This window comes from Grammomys surdaster, unplaced genomic scaffold (assembly GCF_004785775.1).
Source record: "Grammomys surdaster isolate TR1022 unplaced genomic scaffold, NIH_TR_1.0 66, whole genome shotgun sequence".
NCBI classification, from domain to species: domain Eukaryota; kingdom Metazoa; phylum Chordata; class Mammalia; order Rodentia; family Muridae; genus Grammomys; species Grammomys surdaster.
The window spans coordinates 2,070,860-2,092,404 of NW_021604568.1; the positions used below are offsets into that span (position 1 = coordinate 2,070,860).

The window sequence follows — 21,545 nt, forward strand, 5'->3', positions numbered from 1 at the left end:
CTGCCAATGGCTTTCTCCTCACAACCCTCATCCTCCTTCGCTGAACACCTACTACAGGCCAGGGCTGAGGCTGGCTCCTCTCAGAGCCCCTTTGATTCATTTGTTTCTGATGAAGCTCCTGTGACATAGGAAACACTGCACCCACGTCACCCAAGTGAAGCTGGGTTTGTAGAGGTTAACTGTCTGGCCAGCGGCCATCCAGCCAGTGAGCACCACAGGCAAGACTCAGAGGCGTCCACATGCCCATCATTCATAGCCAGCCCCTCCTCCAGCTCTGTTTACCCTTCTACTAGACTGACCCATTTTTCATGGCGTCAACTATAGCAAGGATACCCGAGTTCCACCTCTGTTCTCCCTCTAAACCCTAGTCTTGAAGAATCATGGGTATTTCTTTTTCATCTTGTATGTGGAATGCATAACACAAACCTGCTCTGACTTGGAACTTGCACTGTAGCCTGGATGAAGAGAGGTGACACTTTTTTAGTGATAGAGAAGGAAAGTAGTACCCAAGAGGAAGGAATGAGCCATGTGAGGCAGAGGCCAGGCGCTGGCTGGTGGAACATGGAATGCTATGGAGATATTCCAGTGCAGGACCCCTTCTCATGACCTGTCAATGGCTAGGAATTCCAAAGCCACTTGACAGGGGCCAGAAAGCTCTGTGTGTGTATAGGGCGGCTGAAGAGGGGCTTTGGATTGGCAGTCTTTGCTGTAAGGTGGGAGTTCTAGTGCTGGCTGATATGGGCCGTTAGGACAGCCTTCTCTTCTCCTGCCTATGTAGCAAGAATCCTGTTCTCTTTTGCCCAAATAGGATAAGGTTCACAAAGTTAATGCATGAAGACGTAGCATCAGGAGTCTGACATCCAGCAACTCATAGGCGAGCACTGGGAGAACTTCAAGCAGAAATCTCCCAAAGAGTGAAACAGCCATATCTTTTGGTTAAAGGGTAGAGGGTGTGGAGCACAGTGGGCAGGACCTCTTACTTTTTCTTCTAAAGCCTTCTGTATGTTTGGATTTGTTTGTTTTGTTTTGAGATAGGGTTTCTCTGTGTAGCTCTTTCTGTCTGCAAGCTCACTCTTTAGACTGGGTTGGCCTCAAACTCAGAGTTCTGCCCACCTCTGTCTCTTGGCTGCTGGAATGTAAGCGGAAGCAGTGCTCCACCACTGCCCGGTGTGTATGCCTGGATCATTAAAGTCATAGGCTTGTGTTTTGCAGAGCTTTGGTGGGGAGAGGCCTTGGCAGCTTTGGTGAGGATGAAGGGGTGGGTGTGTGGTAAGAGAGCAAATGGGTTGTGTCTCCCTTTATCCAAACCCACCTCTTCCATGTTTTTCATAGCTCTTTCAATGTAAGATTGTGTTAGAATGAAGGGTTCTTCAGCTAAAATTGGTCTAAACTGCATGATCCGGGTTAACTAATGATGCTTTAAAAGCACCTGTGTTCCCTTTTATGCCCACGCCTTGACTTCTGAGATCATGCCCTTCATTTCGTCACTGTCTTTTCAAGTGGCTGCGGTTTGTAGCAACTGCTGAGTTTGCTGCCAGTGTGCTAGACGTGAACCTAAGACCCTGCAGTCAATCATTCATGACTGACGCTCCGGTGGGAGCCTCCCAGAGGTGGCTTGCACAGCCTCCAGCACAGTGGCGATTGTAAAGACAGGGAAACATTTTCATCAATAGTTTTCTGATGTTAATCTTCACCTCCGTACTTTCCTCTGATGGCTGTGAACTCTACAGTGTAGACCTTTGCCTCCTACCCTACTTCCTGGAGGAGGAGGAGGGGAGAGAGAGGAACAAGAGAGGGTAGGGAGTTAAAGGAGGTAACCCCACGTTGGCTTAGTCACCTTCTAGTGATTCTGCTTGCAGACATGTGTCATGGTCTGCCTCCTCTGGCACTATTTTTAGGGCAGTCCCCTCATTCATGTTTCTGGGGGCTTTTAGTTGCCCTTGTCTCTGCCTGGCTGCTGCTTCATTCAATCTGCAGTTCTAGAGACTCTGCGTTCCCAGGTACTATGCAAGCATTCTTAGCTTTTACAGCTGTCTGGAAGTCTGACACTAATCCTTGAAGGTACTGTTCAAATCCCATATACCTTTAGGACGCCACCTCTCAGTTCTATGTTTTCAAGCTAGCATTTATCGTAGATCTCGACTGTCTTGGTCTTTTTGTTCGGGAGTAGGGTCTTTGGTATGGTTGGCCTTGAGCTCGGTATGTACCAGACACTGACCTTGAAGTCCTGCCTCTACCTCCCAAGTGCTGGGATTACAGCGAATGTGTCACCACTTCTGTCTTCCCAGTCTGGTTTTCTGCTATTGACACATTACAGACTGAGTACGTTATAAAGAAAAGATGGTCATTTTGCAACATGGTTCTAGTCTAGGGTCAACGTGTCTTTCCTGGCAGGGTCTTATGGCAGCACAGAGTACCATGTGCTAAGAGATGGGGAATGTAGAGAGACCTGGTCCAACTGGCTTTTATGGCAGGTCCACTTTTAAGATAACCCACTAGCCCATTAATCCATTATGTCATTAAAGGCACGAGACTTAATAATCTCTTAAATGTCCCACTTGGTTTTCTTACTATAATGGGGATTAAATGTCATGGGGATTAAATGTCAGCAAACATTTTGGTGTGTGTGTATATTTTAGGTATGTATGTATGTATGTATGTATGCATGTATGTATGTATAGCTATGTATGTACATGCACATATATGTAGTATGTCTATCTTGTTCCCCTGAAATGGGGTCTATTTCACTGAATCTGGACACATCGTTTTTCTTCTAGGCTTGTGGCTCTCAATTTTCCTATCTCTGCTCCATCCCCTCGCCCCAACATTGGGGTTACAGATGTGTACAGCCATGTCTTGCTTTTAACATGGGTGCTGGGGTTCTGAACACAGATTCTCATGCTGGCACAGCAAGTGCCTTACCCATTGAGCCACCTTTCCAGTCTCTCATCAAACACTGTAGACAGACAAATCATACTCAGAACCATATCCCTGGTTACCACTGATGAAATGTGGTGCTTCTGTGGGGTGGGAAGACCCCATGTTCATCTTTTTGGCTGGTGGGTAGTAAATGTTCACTCTGTTGACTGACTGAACTGACGATCATCTGTGGATCTCTTTTCTGTGCTTTAGAAAGTCCTGCTGGGCTGGAAAGGAGTGTTACTGACATTCAGTAGGGCATCCACATAAATCTGGTCCTGTTTTCTTCTCAAAAGACTCAGTTTGGAAGTCAGGTAAGATCTAGAGAAAGCTTCCTGGACTTGGCAGCTACTCTCTGGGGAAGGAGAATGATCATGTGACCCCCACAGTGACTAACAGAGCCAGAAGCTGCATCCCATGCAATCTGGCTCCAGAGACATTGTCCCTGCCACACACTTCTCCCAGTCTCCAGCGCCCTGCTCAATGACATCATTTAAGACTCTGCAGACCACAATTTCCCCTCAAGCATTCATGCAATTGTTTTTTCCTAGGCCCATCTTTCCTCCCTTTCTCCCTGAGGGTTGCCAGCGCTTTCCCTGGCTCCTCTGCAGTCTGCAGAAATGATTTTTTTTCCTCTCATCTCTTTCCAGATGTCAGGATTTCCAGATCTTTCAGTTGGTTTCTTTTTCTGGCCACGATCCTCCTTTTGGAGACTTTCCAAAGCAGCCACAGATTGGAAGATGATAACAGTGAATTAGTTAGTAGATCTTCTTTGATGTTATTTTGTGGGTGAACTCATTAATTTATGACAAAAACATCAAAGACCCGGGCTCCTGCACGGGACTGGGCTGTCTCAAGGCATCTGGATAATAATGATTAGTCAGATTAAATCTCAAGGCCTCTCTGCCTCTAGAGTTACAGCCCGAATGACTAGGGTGTGGGAACATTCCATCCCATGGTGTCTTAGCTCAGCCTGAGTCAGTGGGCTGTGGCCCTCTCTTCTTACTGCACCTTCTAGACTTGAGATCCATCAAGGTTGGTGTAACTACCAAGGAGGCAATGCAGAAAAATGTGCAGAGGTTGTGAAGGTCTCTTCTTGTCAATAAAGTTAGATGCTGAAAGGGACACTCTGTGCTTGCATAATGACCCCAAAGCCTTAGAGTTCTTGTCCAAAAATGAAGGTGGAAAGATTTCCAGGAAAGAGGCAGCATCACACTTGGTGCTTCTCAAACTCTCTCTGCACTTGTAGGTTGAATGGACTGGGTTAAGACTCTGGTTGGTTGAAGTGGAACTTGGAATCTTTCTTCATGGTACAGCATCTAATCAGTTTGCATCTGCGATCACTGGTGTCCTTCCTTCACTGCCCACGGTGGAAAGCTGAGGGTTCCCTACAGTCACGCCCTCTGAATCATCCTTGTAGTTCACTCTCTGTTGCTCCAGCCAAGTGTAGTAGCTCGTGTCTTTAATCTCAGCACTCTGGAGGCAGAGGCGGGAGGATCTTTGTGAGTTCAAGGCCAGCTTGGTCTAGATAGAGTGGGCCAGTCAGGATATATAGTAAGAGAGAGAGGGGGGGATTGTTTCTGAAATTGCCTGCTCTTCTCTGAACCACTGATGTTTGATGTTTCTCCATCTCCCTGACTTCCTGTCAGTGACCTATCACACCCCAGTATCTGCATCTTCACAAAGAACCTTCCTTGTCCTCTCAGACAACCATGCTCCTATCAAGGTTGTTGCTTCCTGTCTTCCTTTCTAATCAGGAGAACATTCTGTCCTACTGACAGCCTTTCTCAAGGTTGCCAGTGACTTCTCTACTGCTGAACCAGTGGTCATGAGACATTGCTTATTTTAGGATCTGTGGCGCAACAGTAGTGTCAGTAAGGTGTCCTTCCCAGCCTTCGCTGCTGGGATCTAGGGTGTCATTCTCTCGAATCTTGCACTTGGTGGTTTCTTTGTAGTCTTTTCTGTCTTCTAGTCTAGAAGTGGTGGACTCAGGATTAGTTCTTGACAACTTTCCTGGCTATACATCTTTCTTAAATGAACCTACCTAGTCCATTTTTGATGGGAAATTTTGGACAAAATCACTATTATGTAGTTCTGGCTGTCCTGGAACTTACCATGTGGACCAGGCTGCTTTACGTCACAGAAACCCCCAAACCTCTGATTCTCAAGTGCTGGGATTAAAGGCATGCATCACCATTCCTGGTTAGTCCTTTGGTTTGAAACCCCATTTGGATCTGGAGTGGTCTAGAAGTTTTATTCCTAACTCCTAATCCTTCCCTAACTCCTAAATGTCCTTCTTCTTCACCTCTCTATTCTGTTACGTCAAACTTCAGTCCTAAGTCAGCCAAACACAACTCACACCGCACGTCAGGGCTGATTCAGCACCGAGCTCCCAGTCCATCGCATCCGTAGACAAGCCCTTCACTTCCAGGCGCCTCTGATCTCAATATTGGGATAAGTCTGTACTCATTTAGATAGTACATTTAAACCCTGCAAACACTGTCAGCACATTTCCTTCCAACTGTGTCTAGAACCTGATCACTGGCTACCTCCAGTGTCATACCCTACTCTAAGCGCTCTCTCTCTCTCTCTCTCTCTCTCCTCTCTCTCTGTCTCACTCTCCCCTCCCCCCGCACCTTGTCTGGATTAATTTAATGGGTCTCAAAGCTTCAAACATCACCTCTCCAACAACTCCACCATACAAAACAAAATCCGAAAGACTAGAGTTAGAGAACATCAATGCCAGGCTGGAGAGATGGCTCAGAGATTAAAAGCACTGGCTGCCCTTCCAGAGGACCTGAGTTCAATTCCCGGCAACCACATGGTGGCTCGCAACCATCTGTAATGGGATCTGATGACCTCTTCTGGTGTGTCTAAAGAAAGCAATGGTGTACTTATTTATATACATAAAATAAAAAAAATAAATCTTTTTCAAAATGATAACATCAATGTCTCTACCCCAAGACACTACAACTTGCCATCTCACTTTCTTGATCTAAAGTTCTTGGGGCTGCAAGGTCCTAAAAACCTGGTTACTTCTTGCTTTGTTTATTTTATTTTCCAAGACAGTTTTTCTGTGTATCCATGGCTGCCTTAGAACTGGCTGTGTGGACCAGGCTGGCCTCGAACTCACAGAGATCTACCTGCCTCTGCCTCCCACGTGCTGGGATTAAAGACATGTTCCACCACCACTCTGCTACTCCCCATTAAACAACAACAATAACAACAACAACAACAACCACAACAGCATCCCATCTTCCTTACCTTTGCCCTCCATTCCGTGGACTCTGGTTTGGAGCTATTTTTTGGACACAGTAGGCCACTCCTCTTCAGGGTCCTTGAACTCTGTCCTTTCTGCATTGTCGCTCTTTTCCTAAGCATTTCTATGTCTATTTCCCTCTCTTTCTTTCAGACACTGACTCACATCTGTCCTTACTAAGAAAGTTTCCCCTGAAACTTTTCCTTCAGAAATCACCTCCCTTTGACCTTTGACCCTAGGTCCATGTCACAGTTCACTTCATTTTCTAGCAATGACCACACTCTGCACTGAACTTATTTTCTCATGTGTTACAAGAACAGTCTGTGTGTATTTAGTCATTGCTGTATCTCAAGTCTCTACGATCTAGGACTCAGTAAGGACTCAACGAACGGACAGTGACTAGGCAGACTTGTTGAATGGCTTTTTTCTAGCCATCGGGTGAACAGAGGGGTTTTCAGATGACTGTCAGGTTATAGGATTGAAGTCAGTGAGAGGGACAGTGACACTCTTGCTGTACAAGAGTAAGGAATGGCTTCAGATCTCCAATGGACACCACTAGATGACGGGCTCACATGTTAGCAGTGACTGCTGTGGATTGCAGACAATCCCAGTTTGCACATTAATGTCAAAGCACTTACAGAGCTATGAGGCAGACCGGAATATCTGCCCTTAGCTGTTTTGGCATGTAACTTATCCTTAGAGACCCAATGTGCTCTTATGGTAAATTGGCAGGTGGAGATGTCAGTGCTGTCAGCTTATGGTCTGCAAAGTAGTAGAAGATGGCAGTGTAGTCAGGGGACAGGCCACATACTGTCTTTAGAGCTTGACTGTCTTTGTCTAAATCATTCTCATGGGAGACTTCAGCCATCTTATTCTGGAATACTGAAAGGATGACTTATTCTGGAATACTGAAGGTATGACAACAATATGGAAGTGGGGCTGTGAGATGGCTTAGCAGCTAAAGTGATATTGCAGTGCAACAGTGAGAAGTGGGTTCAAATCTCCAAGGTCTATGTAAAAAAAAAAAAAGTCAGAAATGGCATGCCTGGAACCCAGTGCATATTCAGTGAGATCGGTCAGCTAGCCTGGTCTATGCAGAGGCAAACAAAAGACCCCAGGGAAGGTATAGATCGACAGTGACATTTAAGGTTATCCTCTGATCACCTTCTCACAGGCTCTGTGGCATCCAGACACTGGCACTCAGAGCATAAATTCCCCACACACGAGAGATAGAGAGAGAGAGAGAGAGAGAGAGAGGGAGATATTTTAAATTAAAAGTAACTCAATTAGTTTTCGAGATTTCAAAATATATGTGCAGTGTGGAATATACTGTCTGGTACACATTAAGTGATCCATAAATGTTTGGTATTAAAAATAGAAAGTTCTGCTGAAAAAAAAATGCTATTAATATGTCTTTGGGGTAACAAACCATCCTAAAATAGTAGGGTTACCATGGAATTTTAAAAGACATGATAATGATATTTTGATTACATAGGAGAATGCTATTTTGCTTTTTGAGACAAGGTCTCATGTCTCTCCGCCCACCTCAGCCTTGGGAGTGCTGAGATTAAAGGTGTACCATCACACCTGGCTCTCATTCTGAGGGGATGGATGCTGAAGTGTTTAAGGGTAAAACTAGAATCTATCACTTTCTAATAATCTAGTCAATTATATACATCTCCTTGCTCCTATTTCTATCAGCAAAGCCGGCAAATCAAAACCAAATGTAAAAATACTATGGCTGAGGTAGTTAGATGAAAGTTTGTGGCAAATGTTTTTTTTTTTTTTTTTTTTTTGTGTGTGTGTGGCAAATGTTTTTTTCCCCAACTTCTCTTATACATCTGGAAAATTTTAGAAAAAGAAAGGACCCTAGCTATAGGTTAGTGAAGGTCGACAAGTATATCCTGCAGAAAGAGGATCATGAACTCAGAAAGTGAGACGGTTACTCAAGGTAGGACATCAGGAGAAGCCTGAACTGGAGTCAGGTCTTTTGGCTGCCTGTTGTGCCATCTGTTCCAGTTCTATGTCATGACCGATGCTGCTGACGTGTGGGGCAGCCAGCCTGTAGAGGAAGTACCCAGCTCCCCTCAGACACAGATCTGGGATTATTATGGGTGTGTTCAAAGACACCTGTGTTGGGGTTTCCTTTCTGCTTATTAAGTAGATAAGCCATTTGATTGGAAGGACTAATGCCAAATCACCACCTTGGAAAGTGGGCATACCGGTTTGACATGTGGTTTTTGACTGGTGATGGTAATTGGGTTCTGGAGGAGTGTGTATAAACTCTGGGATGGTGGAAGGGAGACAGAAGTGTAAGGGGTGGGACCTGAACCAGGAGGACCATAAAGAAAGACTGGCGTCCATATGGAGCCCCTTGAAAGCGGGATCATAGCGGGAAGCTGGGGATGAAATGTGCCTAAGTATTTAAACAAAATGCCCTCTCATATCCACAGCATCTTCCTCTAGCTAATGGGGTTTAAGGAAGTGGAAAGGAGAAAAGAGAGAAGGGAATGTCCACATGAGGTCGGGTAGTGCTTGGGAAGGATGGGGGAAGGTTAGAGTCAGCATTTGAAGGTGTTTGGAAAGATAGAGGCTGGCGGCCTGTGAATGGTCCGGACTTCCATAGCGCAGGCTCGGGTGCCATGCAGCAGAACCCATCTGCTTTCTTCAGCTTCTGGAAGTCCCCGGAGGCGGTGGAAGCTAGCGCACGCTCTAGGCACTCCTGCTGGGGGGGGAGGGCAGGCAGGAGGCGGGGCGCTGGGCGGGGCGGGACGGGGTGGGGCGGGAGCGGAGCCGGTGGCCGCGGGCGGGGCTCCTCTCCGGCGGGTGCCGGAGTCTGGGGGCCGCGGCTTCCCCCTTCCCGCCCGCCAAGGCGCTGGCCCCTCCTTCCCCCGCCGCCCCCGAGCCTGCCGCTGCTGCCTCTGTCAAAGATAAAACCGGGCCATTGCCTGCAGGAGTCCTGGCAGCAGGCGATCGGGCGGTGAGGATCCTCTGGTGCGGCCTCGCCTCCTCGCCCGGCTCCCGCGTCAGCACCGTGGACAGCACAGACCCCCCTCTCAGGGACCCTCCGGCCCGCAGGAGCACTCTTCGGGTTTCGGCGATCTCATCAGTACCGCGGACAGCGCCCAGGCCCTCGCTGGCCTCGGCCAGCCCACCGGCTCTTCAAATCAGCACCGCGGACAGCCCCCCTGGACCAGCCCAGCGGCAGCCAAGTACTGGTCAGATCGCCCTGAAGATGGCCACTGAGGTAGGGGCCAGCACCTTAACCCGCAGGCAGTGCCGCAGGAGATGATTCTCCACTAGGGGCAGACTGGGCACGAGGAGAAAGGCGGGGGCGGATGGGGGTAGAGGGTAGTTCCCTGGGTTCATGGGGGGAGGTATTGAGTGGCGTGGCATATGAGCAGAGCTTTGCTGAGTGATCCCCTCACCTTTGACACGTCTGTCAATCTTGCCCATGCCACCCTGAGCCCCGAGAGTCTACTTGTTACCAATAGCACCAAGTCCCAGCTGGGCTGGGGTTTCCCTTTCTCCTGAATACAGGGTTCTGATTCCCTAGAGGTTTGGAGATCCCTGTACACCTGTGTAAGGGGAGGGACAGCGGCCTACTGCTGTTGTTGCTATGTGGTGCAGTATCCTGCTTCTAACCCAAATGCCTGACTAGGGACATTTCCTTAGCAGGAGAATGTGGACAAAGACATGCTTAGGCCCAGAACCCAAAGGGTTGGTTTCAATGAACCTCCTGCACCAGCCCCCACTTTTGAGAATTTCTTTCCTACTCCATTTGAGTTGCTGGTCCTAGCATACCCACATTTGCCCCTCTCTCTCTCTCTCTCTCTCTCTCTCTCTCTCTCTCTCTGTCTCTGTCTCTCTCTGTCTCTCTCTCTGTCTCTCTCTCTCTCTCTCTCTCTCTCTCTCTCTCTGTGTGTGTGTGTGTGTGTGTGTAAAGACTAAGACTGTGTTCTTCACAATGTGTCTCTAGACCAAGGGACCTGTTAGCTAAGAGCAAACAAAATCTTGGCACAATGTGTAAGAAGTTGGGGCTTGTGTCTCTGCCCCCAGAGGTTACTCCTCCTCCAGGAGAGCGCTTTACACCTGATGCAGCTGACACTGACTCGGTACCCACACAGCATGCCAACAGCAGAGCTCAAAGTTTCTTTGAATTTTTGGAGTGTAGCAGCATACTGGGTCTCCCCAGTTCTTTTGTGGTGCCTTCCTATTTCCAGCCTAGCTGGAACACTGCCAAGGAGGAGAGGAGCAGAGGCCTGTGAATGGTTCTGTGCAGTGCCTCTGGGATCCCGGCGAGTGGCATGACATCAGTACTGAGTGCTACTGCCATAATTCCACTGGACCTCCTGATGCTGCTCGGCATTGTTTGCCTCCTGATGTTACCCAAGGTTAGCTCGCAGGGATTCATGCCCTCTCAGAACCCCATGTGCAGGCAGGCCTGTCAGACCGCAGCAGCAGTTGCTAGTGTGATCTCATGGGCTCCAAAAGGCCAGTCTGCCCTACCGTCTCTCCCCTACAGGTCTGCCATGGCCCACACAGTCTACCCACAGACTCACACGTCTTGGCTGAGGCTAGGTTTCCGGGAAGCTGTTGGTAGTAGACTTGATGGCTCTCTCCTGGGAGAGGCTCTGCTCATAATACCTCTGTGGGTACAATGCCATGGCACACAGAACAGCTGTGTGTGTGTGAGCAGCTCTGTGAAGTGGGCAAGGATGGTGTTATTATCTGCAATTAATAGACTGAGGACTGAGGCTTGGAAGCTTGCTTCAGCCTGGCCAAGGAGTCAAAGAAGGCTTCATTATCCCGTTTTACAGATGATTCAACTGCAGTCTTAAGATGGTAATTCACCTTGACTCCATGACCACTATCTTCATGGTTTGCATCGAAGATAGTGTGTCCAGGTAGCCAGTATGATGCTTACTAGAGTTCTAGGAGTCTTGAGACAGAGCTTTGAGTGAAGTCAGACTTGTCAGAAAGAGCAAGAGCAGAAGCTTTAAACCTGCGGGTCACAACTCCTTTGAGACTATCAGAAATACCAGATATGTACATTATGATTCATAACAGTAGCAAAATTATAGTTGTGAAGTAGCAACGAAAATAATTTTATGGATGGGGGTCACTAGACACAACATGATGAGGTGTTTTAAAGGGTCACAGCATCAGGACCATCAAGCTAGAGGGACTTGGGTTTCCTGGCTGGCCATCTTGAGGGCAGAGGGACAGAAGACTGTCTCAGATGGGCAGGAGCTGAGGGATAACATTTTCAACCTCGCAGCTTGGCCTTGGCTGGACTCTGTTGGCGGTATTGAGAGAAGAAACTCGGGCTCTGCCAAGGCACAGGATGTGTGGTGTCTGGGCTGGGGTGACTCATCCCCCTAGGCTGTTTTTTTTACTATTAGGATTGGATTGAGATTGCTAGGAAAAACCTGTTGGGGGAAGGAAAACCTCACTCCAAGTTCCCATGGTCATTTCCTTAGTAGTCTAAAGAGGAAGCAGAACTGGGTAGGGGGAGGAGACACACACAGAGACGGGGAAGGGAGGAAAGAGGAGGGGAGAGGGGAAAGACAGCTTTCTATGGAAACTGGATTTTTTTTTTTTTTTTTTTTTTTTGCTTTCTGATTTCTGTTTAGAAGTTAGCGTTAGGGGAAGGGTGTGTGCGGGGAACACAGAAGAGGGAGGAAGGACAGTTCCTGAGTGAGCCGATGACCTCATTTGGAGAGCTTTACTGAGCCCATTCCTGAGCACTGAGCCTCTGCAGATGTGTGTCGCTAGGAGCAGGGTCTGCCTGGGAAGCAGTCCAAATGGCCAAGAACAAGTGGGAAGTAGCCCTTTGCTCGGAGGGGCATCTTGGAGTGGATTTTGGCAGGTCTTTAAGTGCACCCAAGTAGCATTATCCAGGCAGGGTATTTGGAGGTCTGATCTCTGAGTCACTGGCTTGAGCTTGGGCCCGAGTGTAGGCTGAGAAGAAGGGTGGCCCTGTGCCCAGTTTTCCACCCTCAGGCCCTACCTGGCTTCAGTGACTCATGATCTGCGTTCCTCTACTGCCACTCAGCCCATCTTGTGATTCTTGAGCTGGCCCTCACCTGCACCTTACGGAGTGAGATAGTTTTTAGTGAGGATGGATCTGTGGGCCAGCTGGGACCTCCTGTTTGTCTTGGGCATTCCAGGTCTAGGAGTTCATTGCATTCCAGTGATTGCTCTACTCAAACCCAGCCTGAGGGACTGCCAGGTGTATAGAGATACACTGTGTCACATGCTGTGCTCCATCTCTAGTTCTCCTTCCAGTCCTTGTTACACTGTGGCCTGGGAAATGGTGCTCACAGATCTCACCTCTGATTTTCCTCCTCACGAAACATCCTTGGTCTTGGCCTCAGCTGCCAACAGGCTGGGGTACGGTGATGGGGAGCAGGGCTGAGGAGTGTGAGGGGGACAGCTCAGTTCTCAGAGACATCGAAGACACCCCTGGAACTTCCCAGGAGAAACAGAGTCTGCAGCCTCAGGGAGTATTGGGGGTGGCTGTAAGAACTCTTTCCTTCTTCCCCAAGGCTAAGAAGCTAGGTAGAAAGGCTTGGGACCTGGCTCTAGCGTCTGTCTTTATTCTCAAACTATAGGAGTTAGGTCTTTGTAGACATGTGGTCTTATTTAGCCAGGTCAGTGCTTGCACTTAAAACAAAAATACCCAAAACATTTAGAAAACTGGATAGTTTATATTAAGAAATTTTGAATTTGTGGCTTCCCTTAAAAAATCAGAAGTGGCAGGTACCTGGTTGCACATTTTTCAATGGCAATGGCTGACTGGCTCTCTGAAAGACACAGGCATAAGCTCTTATTAGCCACAGGCTCAACCCAGTCCACTGACTGCTCTACCTCTGGGAATGTCTATGTCATCCATTCTTGATAAGGCTTCTTTCAAGTCAGAGATGGAAGGGGTTATTATTATGGGGCTTCTGCTTAGTATCTTTGAAGAAATGGGGGCCAGAGAAAGGCAGACTTTGAAGAGCTATACTGCCCAAGCTCAGGTTTCCTGCTGCCATGTTCAGCAAGCCATCTTTTGCTTGGCCCCTTGGTACTTCTGGATGGAACTACCATAGATGGAGAGAACCATGAAGCTCTTTCTTGCCTAAAATCCTGCTCTTCACCAACTGTGCCAGACCGTGTGATTGTGTGCATTGTGTCAGTCTGGCATGCCAAGGCTCTTACATGTAAATCATGTCTCAGCTGTTCTTCTACAGGCCAACAGACATTTTCCAGGGCAGAAGCACACACTAGTCACCTAGAACCAGGAAAGGTTCTTAGGTTGAGGATACAGCTGTTTCTAGAGACTTGAGAGTGAATGAATCAGTCAAGAGCAAATAGGTTTGTATTCTGTAAGACATCACCTAAAATCCTAGCAATTGAAGATTACTTCCTTCTCAGTAAAGTCCTGAATGGAGTGCTCTCAGTCAGCAGGCATATGGCCTTCGAGTGGTCATTTAGGGACTCAGGCTAAATGAGTTTCCAGTGCCTTTAACTGTCTTTAACACCTGGCTCCTCCGGTTTCTGGAGGAAGGGAGGTGCTTCAGCTCTGTATGAGTCAAATCAGATATTCACCCCTTCCACTAACTTTGCTCAGCCTATGGCCACGCCAACGTGCAAGGGATCCTTGGAATGAACTTAGTTGTGTTCTTAGGAGGAAGAAGAAATAGGTCATCAGCCAGCCAGTCACTAGGAGACACCCATCACAGGTTAAGGAAGCTCCTGCATCTATGTGTACACAGGTGTGTGTGTGTGTGTGTGTGTGTGTGTGTGTGTGTGTGTGTGTGTGTGTGTGGGTTCAGACAAAGGATGATGCCTGAGCAGAAAGCCAAGTCTGGCCAGAGTGGCTGAAACATTGTTTCCGTTTCCTTTTATTCTGACCACTGCCTTCCGGTTCAGCACTATTTCATGTTTATCTTGAACTATGACAGAAAGGGACCCATCCAGTGGGTCCCTCAGGCTTACCCACTCCTACAAAACTCTCAGAATGATCCTTCCGGAGCTTAAAGAATCCATGGCTGGCTCTTGTGTGCTGGCTTTGGAAGGGTAGGGAAGGCCACAGCCCCTTTCCTTTCTCAGGAAAATACATTACAGTGAAACAGTAACTAGACTGAGCGGACACATTGATCATTAACTTATATTACTAAAACATGTTGATTTAGAGCATGGATTTTTAAAAAATTATCCTAGGATCCTAGTAGTTATTAAAATGGACTTCTTCAACAAAGATCCTGCCTAGTGGGATCACCAAATATTGAGACTAGAGGAGCACTTATATGCCATTTAATTCATTCCCCAAACTTGAAGCAACGTTTACCTGAATTCAGGAGAGCCTTATATAATGTTCTCTGATTCCTACATTTCTTAGACCCTGATAGACCAACCATCCAATCCTTCTGTCTTGTCAGTCACCCTCTAGTCCTCTGCTGTTAGACATCTCCAACCTGAAATCCTTCCTGTTTGTGATCTCACCCTTGACCGCAGCACACATTTATCTCCCTGACTGTATCTATTCTGCAGACCAGCTCTGGTCTTGTTAATGCTGCCTCAACCCACTGGAGCAGAGCATGTCTTCATTACTCCCCTTTCCAGGGTCACCCTTTCCTCTTCTTTCTACTTCTGGCCAGCCCCCATCACTGCACATCCCTAACCTTTCCTTGGGGCTCAGTGCAGTCTTAAGGAAGTCCTTGTGCACAAGGATCTCTGAGTAAGTGTGACTTTGTTTCAACCATTCATCACAGTCTAATTCATTAGGCTTTAACACGTCTTCCTCCCTGGAGCCCATAGACTGACTTTTGCTCGGTATCTGGAGAGCCCGGCACTGGTAGGGACTCAATAAATGAGAGGAAAGTGACTGAACGGATCCAGCTTAATTACACAGGATGAACTAGCTTCCTTCTCTCTGCCTTAGGGCCTGGTCTCCACACAGTTCCAATGCTGGCTGTATTTCACCAATGGTGTGTTTGTCTCCAGTGTGAGTGACTGAGGCTGGATGGAGAGAGAAGAAAAAGACCTCACTCTTTTGTGGTATAGTGCCCACTCCCCTCAAGGGCCAGGCCGATGTCAAGTTCTCAGATTGAATGGAGAGACAGTCACTCCACGCCTTTCTACCAAAAAAACCAATTAATTCAGTGCCTGGCCCCAGTCCACTTAATGCTCAGTTATCTCTGGGGAAATAGCCATTCCTAGACCTTCTTTTGGGTTAAGAAAACCACTGGAGGTGTTTCCTGGCCTTCCAGAACTTGGCCTGGACTTCAGTCTCCCTTGAAGTTCAGGGCTACATCTGAGGTTTCCTCTCTTCCATGTGCTCCACTCCCCAGCCTGTTTGTGAACTCCACTTGCAGGGCCTAAGGCTTCCATCTTTGTCTGTGCTGAGCTCTTTAAGCCCAGGGCCAACCACCACTGTGCCTCTCTTCCCTTTGTCAGAATCTGTTTTTGCTGTGATTGACAGCTCTGAATGTCTCATTTTGGTGCAGTTTTGTTCCTTCGTTAGGCTTCTGTATACACGCTATAATGACTTCAGGAAGCTTCCCATGTGAGCCACACGAGGCCTGCTTCTCTAGGCCCCTGGAGCCTGGCTGTGTGGCCAGCCTGTGCCTGTGGGCCAGGATTCAGCGATCCTGGAGAGCCCTCCGTATCAGTGCACTGAGACAGTGGTCGCCTAAGCATGTGTCCCCTGTTCGTCTCCTCAGGTCCACAATCTTCAGGAGCTCAGGCGAAGTGCTTCACTGGCCACCAAGGTCTTTATTCAGAGAGACTACAGTGACGGCACCATCTGTCAGTTCCAGACCAAATTCCCGCCAGAGCTGGATAGCCGGGTAAGGGCACCTTTTGGGTGAAGACACCTTTCTCTAAGCATGAGCCCTACCTCTGTGGTGGTATTGAGAATTAGTTTTTTTTTCTTCTCCAGTCTTAAATGATACATAATATCACAAAATGCATGACTTGTCCATGATTTGTCTTGCCTCAAATGGAAGAATGAGAAATCCATTGTATTATCTTGCATTTCCACACAGAAAACTCTATGAAAACCAAACCAAAACAAAACAGAAAACCTCAGACTTGTTCCAGTCCAGCAACTCAAGTTACCCTGGCATGAGAACTCATGCTAAACAAATGTAAATTCCTGAGTCCCAGTGAGTGAGATTAAGTGTCATCCGCACTTGCTGATTCAGTAGCTGGCCTGCGGTTTAAGCATCTCCATTTGTTGGCGGCTGCCCTTAAGCTTCATTACACACTAGAATTTTCGGGGGAGCTGAAAAAACTCAATGCACCCTAAAGTACTTCAATCAGAATCCTGGGGAGTGGCGCCTAGGCACTGGCAATGTTTGATGCCTTAGTTTGCAAATTAATTTTTTAAAGTTAACTAAATAGGATTTTAACCATAATTGGTCAGACTTCAATTTTTCTTTTTTTTTTTTTTTTTTTTTTTGGCTTTTTCGAGACAGGGTTTCTCTGTGTAGCCTTGGCTGTCCTGGAACTCACTCTGTAGACCAGGCTGGCCTCGAACTCTTGAAATCAGAAATCCGCCTGCCCCTGCCTCCCAAGTGCTGGGATTAAAGGCGTGCGCCACCACCGCCCGGCTCAATTTTTCTTTTTAAATGAGGAATTCTCAGGTGAGCTAGAATTGAATGGTCCCTAGATCGTGCTTGGGCAGTAGCTGGCTGCCTATCACAGTGCCTTTTCCCACTCTCGGCTGGATTGGGGCCACTTATGAACTTTGGGAAATGGGGGGCCAGACAAGGCATCTACTTGACTAGGGTAAGGTGACAGTAGTAATTACTGCTCTGACCTAGCCCTCCCCTTCCCAGACTGGGTCAGCATCTCCTGGGGCTGAGGCTGGAGTGCAGCGTTGCCTTTAAAAATGTCCAAGAGTTGTTAGTGTGCAGCCAGCATCGAGCACCACCACTAAGCCCTTGTTTCAACATTGTGCCCCATGGCTGCCAGGGTCAGCATCACCTGGGAAGCAATGTAAGGGTTTACGGCTACCTTAGAGCTCCCAAGTATGCATAGTTTAACCAGAGCCTTACACACACACACACACACACACACACACACACACACACGGCTTCAGGAGCTGAAGAGTCCTTCAGGATTAGAAGCAGGAAGTGACTCACCAGTTATTAGAAAGTATTATAAGAGCCTGGTCACACTGATGCAAACGCATCCTGAGTAGGTACGGATGAAAGCAGATGCTATGTTATCAGAGCTGTGGCAGGGAAGCCAGAGACCCCGGGGAAGAGCTAAGGGCTGCTTTCCCATCCCTTTACCTGTCTTAGGCTAAGCGGGGAGGGAGTGTGATGTACCAACTTCATCCGATGGTAGCATCTAAGGCAGTCAGCCAAGGCTTGTGTTCTGCTCCTGTTTCTGAGGGTGTACAGCCCTCACCAGGCAGTCAGCTACCTTAGAGCTGACTTGGGATTGGAGGAGGGCAGAGACCTGGAGCTGATCTATGTTGTAGACCAGGCCATTTGAGGAAGTATGGAAGATGGCTGGTCTTTGCTAACTGAACCCTCACTGGCTCTCGGCAAACCAGGAGTGTCCCATTCTCACGTAAGCATGCTTATCCTCCGCAGGAAGTGTTAGAGCAGTGCTGGGGGCAGGGAGGCCAGAGATGAGGCCTCAGGGTTCTTGTGGTCTCAGGATCACAGAGCAATACTCACCTGTGAGAAAGAGAGTGGGGGTGACGGGAAAGCTTTGGCACGTAGAAAGTTCTCAGTGTGTCCTATTGTTATGGATACAGGCCAACTACCTGACTGAACACACAGACACACACACACACAGACACACATAGATATGCACACATACACACATACACACACACACACTCACACACACATACACACACACACACACACACACACACACACACACACACACACGACATCTGTGGTGGTTAGTGACTTCTTAGCCAGGAGGGAAATGCCCCTGGAGTGTCTCTTCTGAGTTCTGTCAGTTGCAGGCAGCTGAAGCCCAGTGCAAATCAGGCACAATCATCACAGTGGGATGTGACATCACCAGAATACACAACTGAGCTTTTGCATAAAATATCTAGGACATACAGGTTCTCAACCTGTAGGTCGTGACCCCTTTGGAAGTTGAATGATCCTTTCACAGGGGTCACATATCAGATATCCTGCATGTCAGATATTTACATTATAATTCATAACAGTAGCAAAATTGTAGTTATGAAGAAGCAACAAAAATTACTAACAGTCTACCTCTATCCCTCCAGATTGAGCGGCAACTCTTTGAGGAGACTGTGAAGACCCTCAATGGTTTTTATGCAGAGGCGGAGAAGATCGGGGGCAGCTCCTACCTGGAGGGCTGCCTGGCCTGTGCCACGGCCTACTTCATCTTCCTCTGCATGGAGACCCACTATGAGAAGGTACCAATTCTCCGTCTCCCCTTCCCCAGCTACCTTACCACAGACTCATCTTTATGGACCCCTGTTTCTGCAGGTTCTCAAGAAGATTTCCCGTTACATCCAGGAGCAGAATGAGAAGGTCTTTGCTCCCCGAGGGCTCCTGCTCACGGATCCCGTGGAACGTGGGATGAGGGTTGTATCCTTTCAGGCTCTTCTGTGTGAGGTTCAGAGTCGTCTACACAGTGGACTTCTTGAAGATGTTGCTAGGAAATGGGTGGCTCTCTAGGGGCCTTCTGGGATTCCACACACCACTGGCTGTAGACACCCTTCACCTCTAGTTACTGGAGTCACTTTTAAGTTTCAGGCTTTGTGTTTATTGAACTGCATGCCATCAGTGCTTAAAACATGACAGTCACCATGCAAAGGCTTTGAAAAATATCATCTCATGTGACTTACATCATATCCCCAAGAGGTGGTCTCTTCTTACCCTCCCGTGTATACCAGGTTGCTGAAGGGAAGCTGGCTCAATCACTCACCTTCAAGCAGCAGACTGTCAACAGTCAGGATTTGAGTACAGGCTCTCTTAATCTGTAGCGTTGTTTGGTCCTCAAAGGGTCTGCAGGCCTTCTACAGCCTCCTTTAATAGCCTGTGTTGAGCCCCACTATCCACTGAATACCGATGAGCAAAATGAACTGCAGGTTGAGGATGCTCTATGGGTTGGCTATCTTGGTGACAGGCTGGGCAGGAGGTGGACCGGAGTTCTGCTGACCCCACTTGGAACAGTAGTTCAGGTGAACAGCTCCCCTTGCAGTAGTTAAAATAATATATTTTACAATAAAGCTGAGAGAAGTGTTCAGAAAACACAATCCCCAGAAACACACATATTTCCCCGATTCTTTTTTACTGAGTCCTTGTGTTGTGCTCAGTACTCAGGTACTCCATTTAATTTTCACAGGAACCCCAAGGCTCTGTTGGTGTCCCCAGTTTGCAGATGGGATAATTGATGGTTAGCAGGTGAAGGCACTGAACTGGGGACCACTAGGGACCAGCAAAGGGAAGTGTTTGAATCTAACACCATTTCCTGGTGCATCTGTGACTTGGGAATCCCATATGCATCTCGAAGAAAGACAGAATCTGTCCATGGGATCCCGTTGTGCGCTCAGTCCTGTGTCCTCTCAGAAACTGATAGCTGAGGCTTGCAGAAGGGTTTGGACTTCAGTCAAGCCTCTGGTCTTTGGGTATAGCTGGTTTCAGGCCACAGGCTCATTCTGGATCTGTACCCCATTTCCTGATTAGCAGCCGGGTGCTTGCAGCTCCTTAACCATCGTCCCAGATCGAGATCTCCATCTATGAGGACCGGTGCAGCAGTGGTAGTTCCAGCAGCGGCAGCAGCAGCGGCAGCGGCAGCAGCAGCGCTGGCGGGGGAGGGGCGGGGGCCCGGTGACTGGCCGAGAGTCCCTGCAGGGAGGTGTATGGCCGGAGCGAGGGGCTGGCAGATCTGCGGAGGCTGCGCTACCAGAGCACTCGCTTCTGAGTTTTTCTCTGGGCCCACCCTGCCGTGTAGCGCGGAAGGGAGGGTGACTGCCCGCTGTTCTGTGTCCCCAGCCCTTTGCCCCTTGGCAGGATCTTCTTTCTGATCCAGGGCCTTTTTTTTCCCTCCCATGAGGCTGATCTGGGTCGTCAGAGCCAGACCTTCCTAGGGTGTCTGGGGTGGGGCTGCAGGACCCAGTTTGGACAAACCCTCTCTTTCCTGCCTCCTTCCTCACTCTAAAGAGGGCCTGGAGAATTCCCACCCTGCATGATTCTTCACCCTCAAAGCCCATGTTAACCTGGACTCGGCTCCCTGGGGCTCTAAGGCCTAAGGCTACCATGGGCTCCTGCTTGTCAATGGTCCCACCTCCTCATTGGGGATCTGAGGAGACAGGTGCCCTGGGAGCTATCCAGCCGCTCCAAAGGCAGTGTCTTTGCTGTCCTTCACTCAGAGCCGAAAGTTCTCTCAGCCTTGCCAAGAAGCACCCAACTCTGAGACTTTGTACCCGCCCAGGAACTGATTTTAGGGGTTCAGCCTAGGACTCTGATGGGGTCCACTGGGGTACGGTAAAACTCTTTGGATGATTGCAGCTGGACAGAGCTTGAACTCCTGAACTGGAGCCAATTCCTGCATCATGTGCATACGTGTGGAGTGCCCTGTGTGCGCAGATGTATGTATGTATGTATGTATGTATGTATGTATGTATGTATGTATGTTTATGGGTGGCTAAGCATGTACACATGTGAGTATACAAGTGTATGAATATGAGTTGAGTGGCTGTATGACTGTACAAGTCAATGTGTGTATGAATCTATGTTTATCTGAGTGAATGAGGGAGAATGTTAAGTGCATGTGTGCAACACATGCATGCAAATTATGTATGCTTGTGCACAAGTGCATGTGTGTGATTATGTGTTTATGGAGAGAGAGAGAGAGAGAGAGAGAGAGAGAGAGAGAGACCGACTCTGACTCTCTGTGTGTGTTCTCTTTGGCTGCTGGGCTAATCCTGCCCTGTCCTGTCCCACACTAGTCTGCAGAACCTCCCTCCTGGCCCTCTGTAAGTCAATGTCTTAAAGCTGGGCTGTCAGCTTGGCTCTTCCTCCTAGCCTTTCTCCCACCTCTGGCTCTATTGTACACATTCTAATGGAGGAATGGTGGGGGTCCTAGGAGAACAAAGCCAACATTTAGGCGGTCTTTGGTGCCCCTCTCCCAGGCCCCATGACACAGCGGGGCCACAGATGCTGCAGATTCAGCCTGCCCAGGTGTCAGGACCCTGAAGCCCTGTAGATGAGGCTTCCCTGGACATTCAAGGCAAATGTGCCTTGCAAGGAAAAGCTAACGGTGCTGTGGCTCCTGAGGGGAGCCAGTTGAAGGGGAGGCATCCTGGGGCCTGAAGATGGACAGAAAGGGGCTGCCTACCTCAGTGGGCAGGAGGTGCTAGAACTAG

At 48.4% G+C, this 21,545-nt stretch overlaps 1 protein-coding gene across 1 annotated transcript; it reads left to right on the forward strand.

Moving 5' to 3' along the window:
* The first annotated feature begins 649 nt into the window (after positions 1 to 649).
* Positions 650 to 20,106, forward strand: Golga7b (golgin A7 family member B). Its single transcript, XM_028775109.1, has 7 exons — positions 650 to 713; positions 3,133 to 3,233; positions 9,133 to 9,425; positions 15,892 to 16,017; positions 18,435 to 18,587; positions 18,661 to 18,762; positions 19,901 to 20,106. Exons 3-7 carry the CDS (start codon positions 9,414 to 9,416, stop codon positions 20,009 to 20,011), a joined length of 504 nt encoding a protein of 167 aa, XP_028630942.1. The 5' UTR covers positions 650 to 713; positions 3,133 to 3,233; positions 9,133 to 9,413; the 3' UTR covers positions 20,012 to 20,106.
* Positions 20,107 to 21,545: the final 1,439 nt, after the last annotated feature.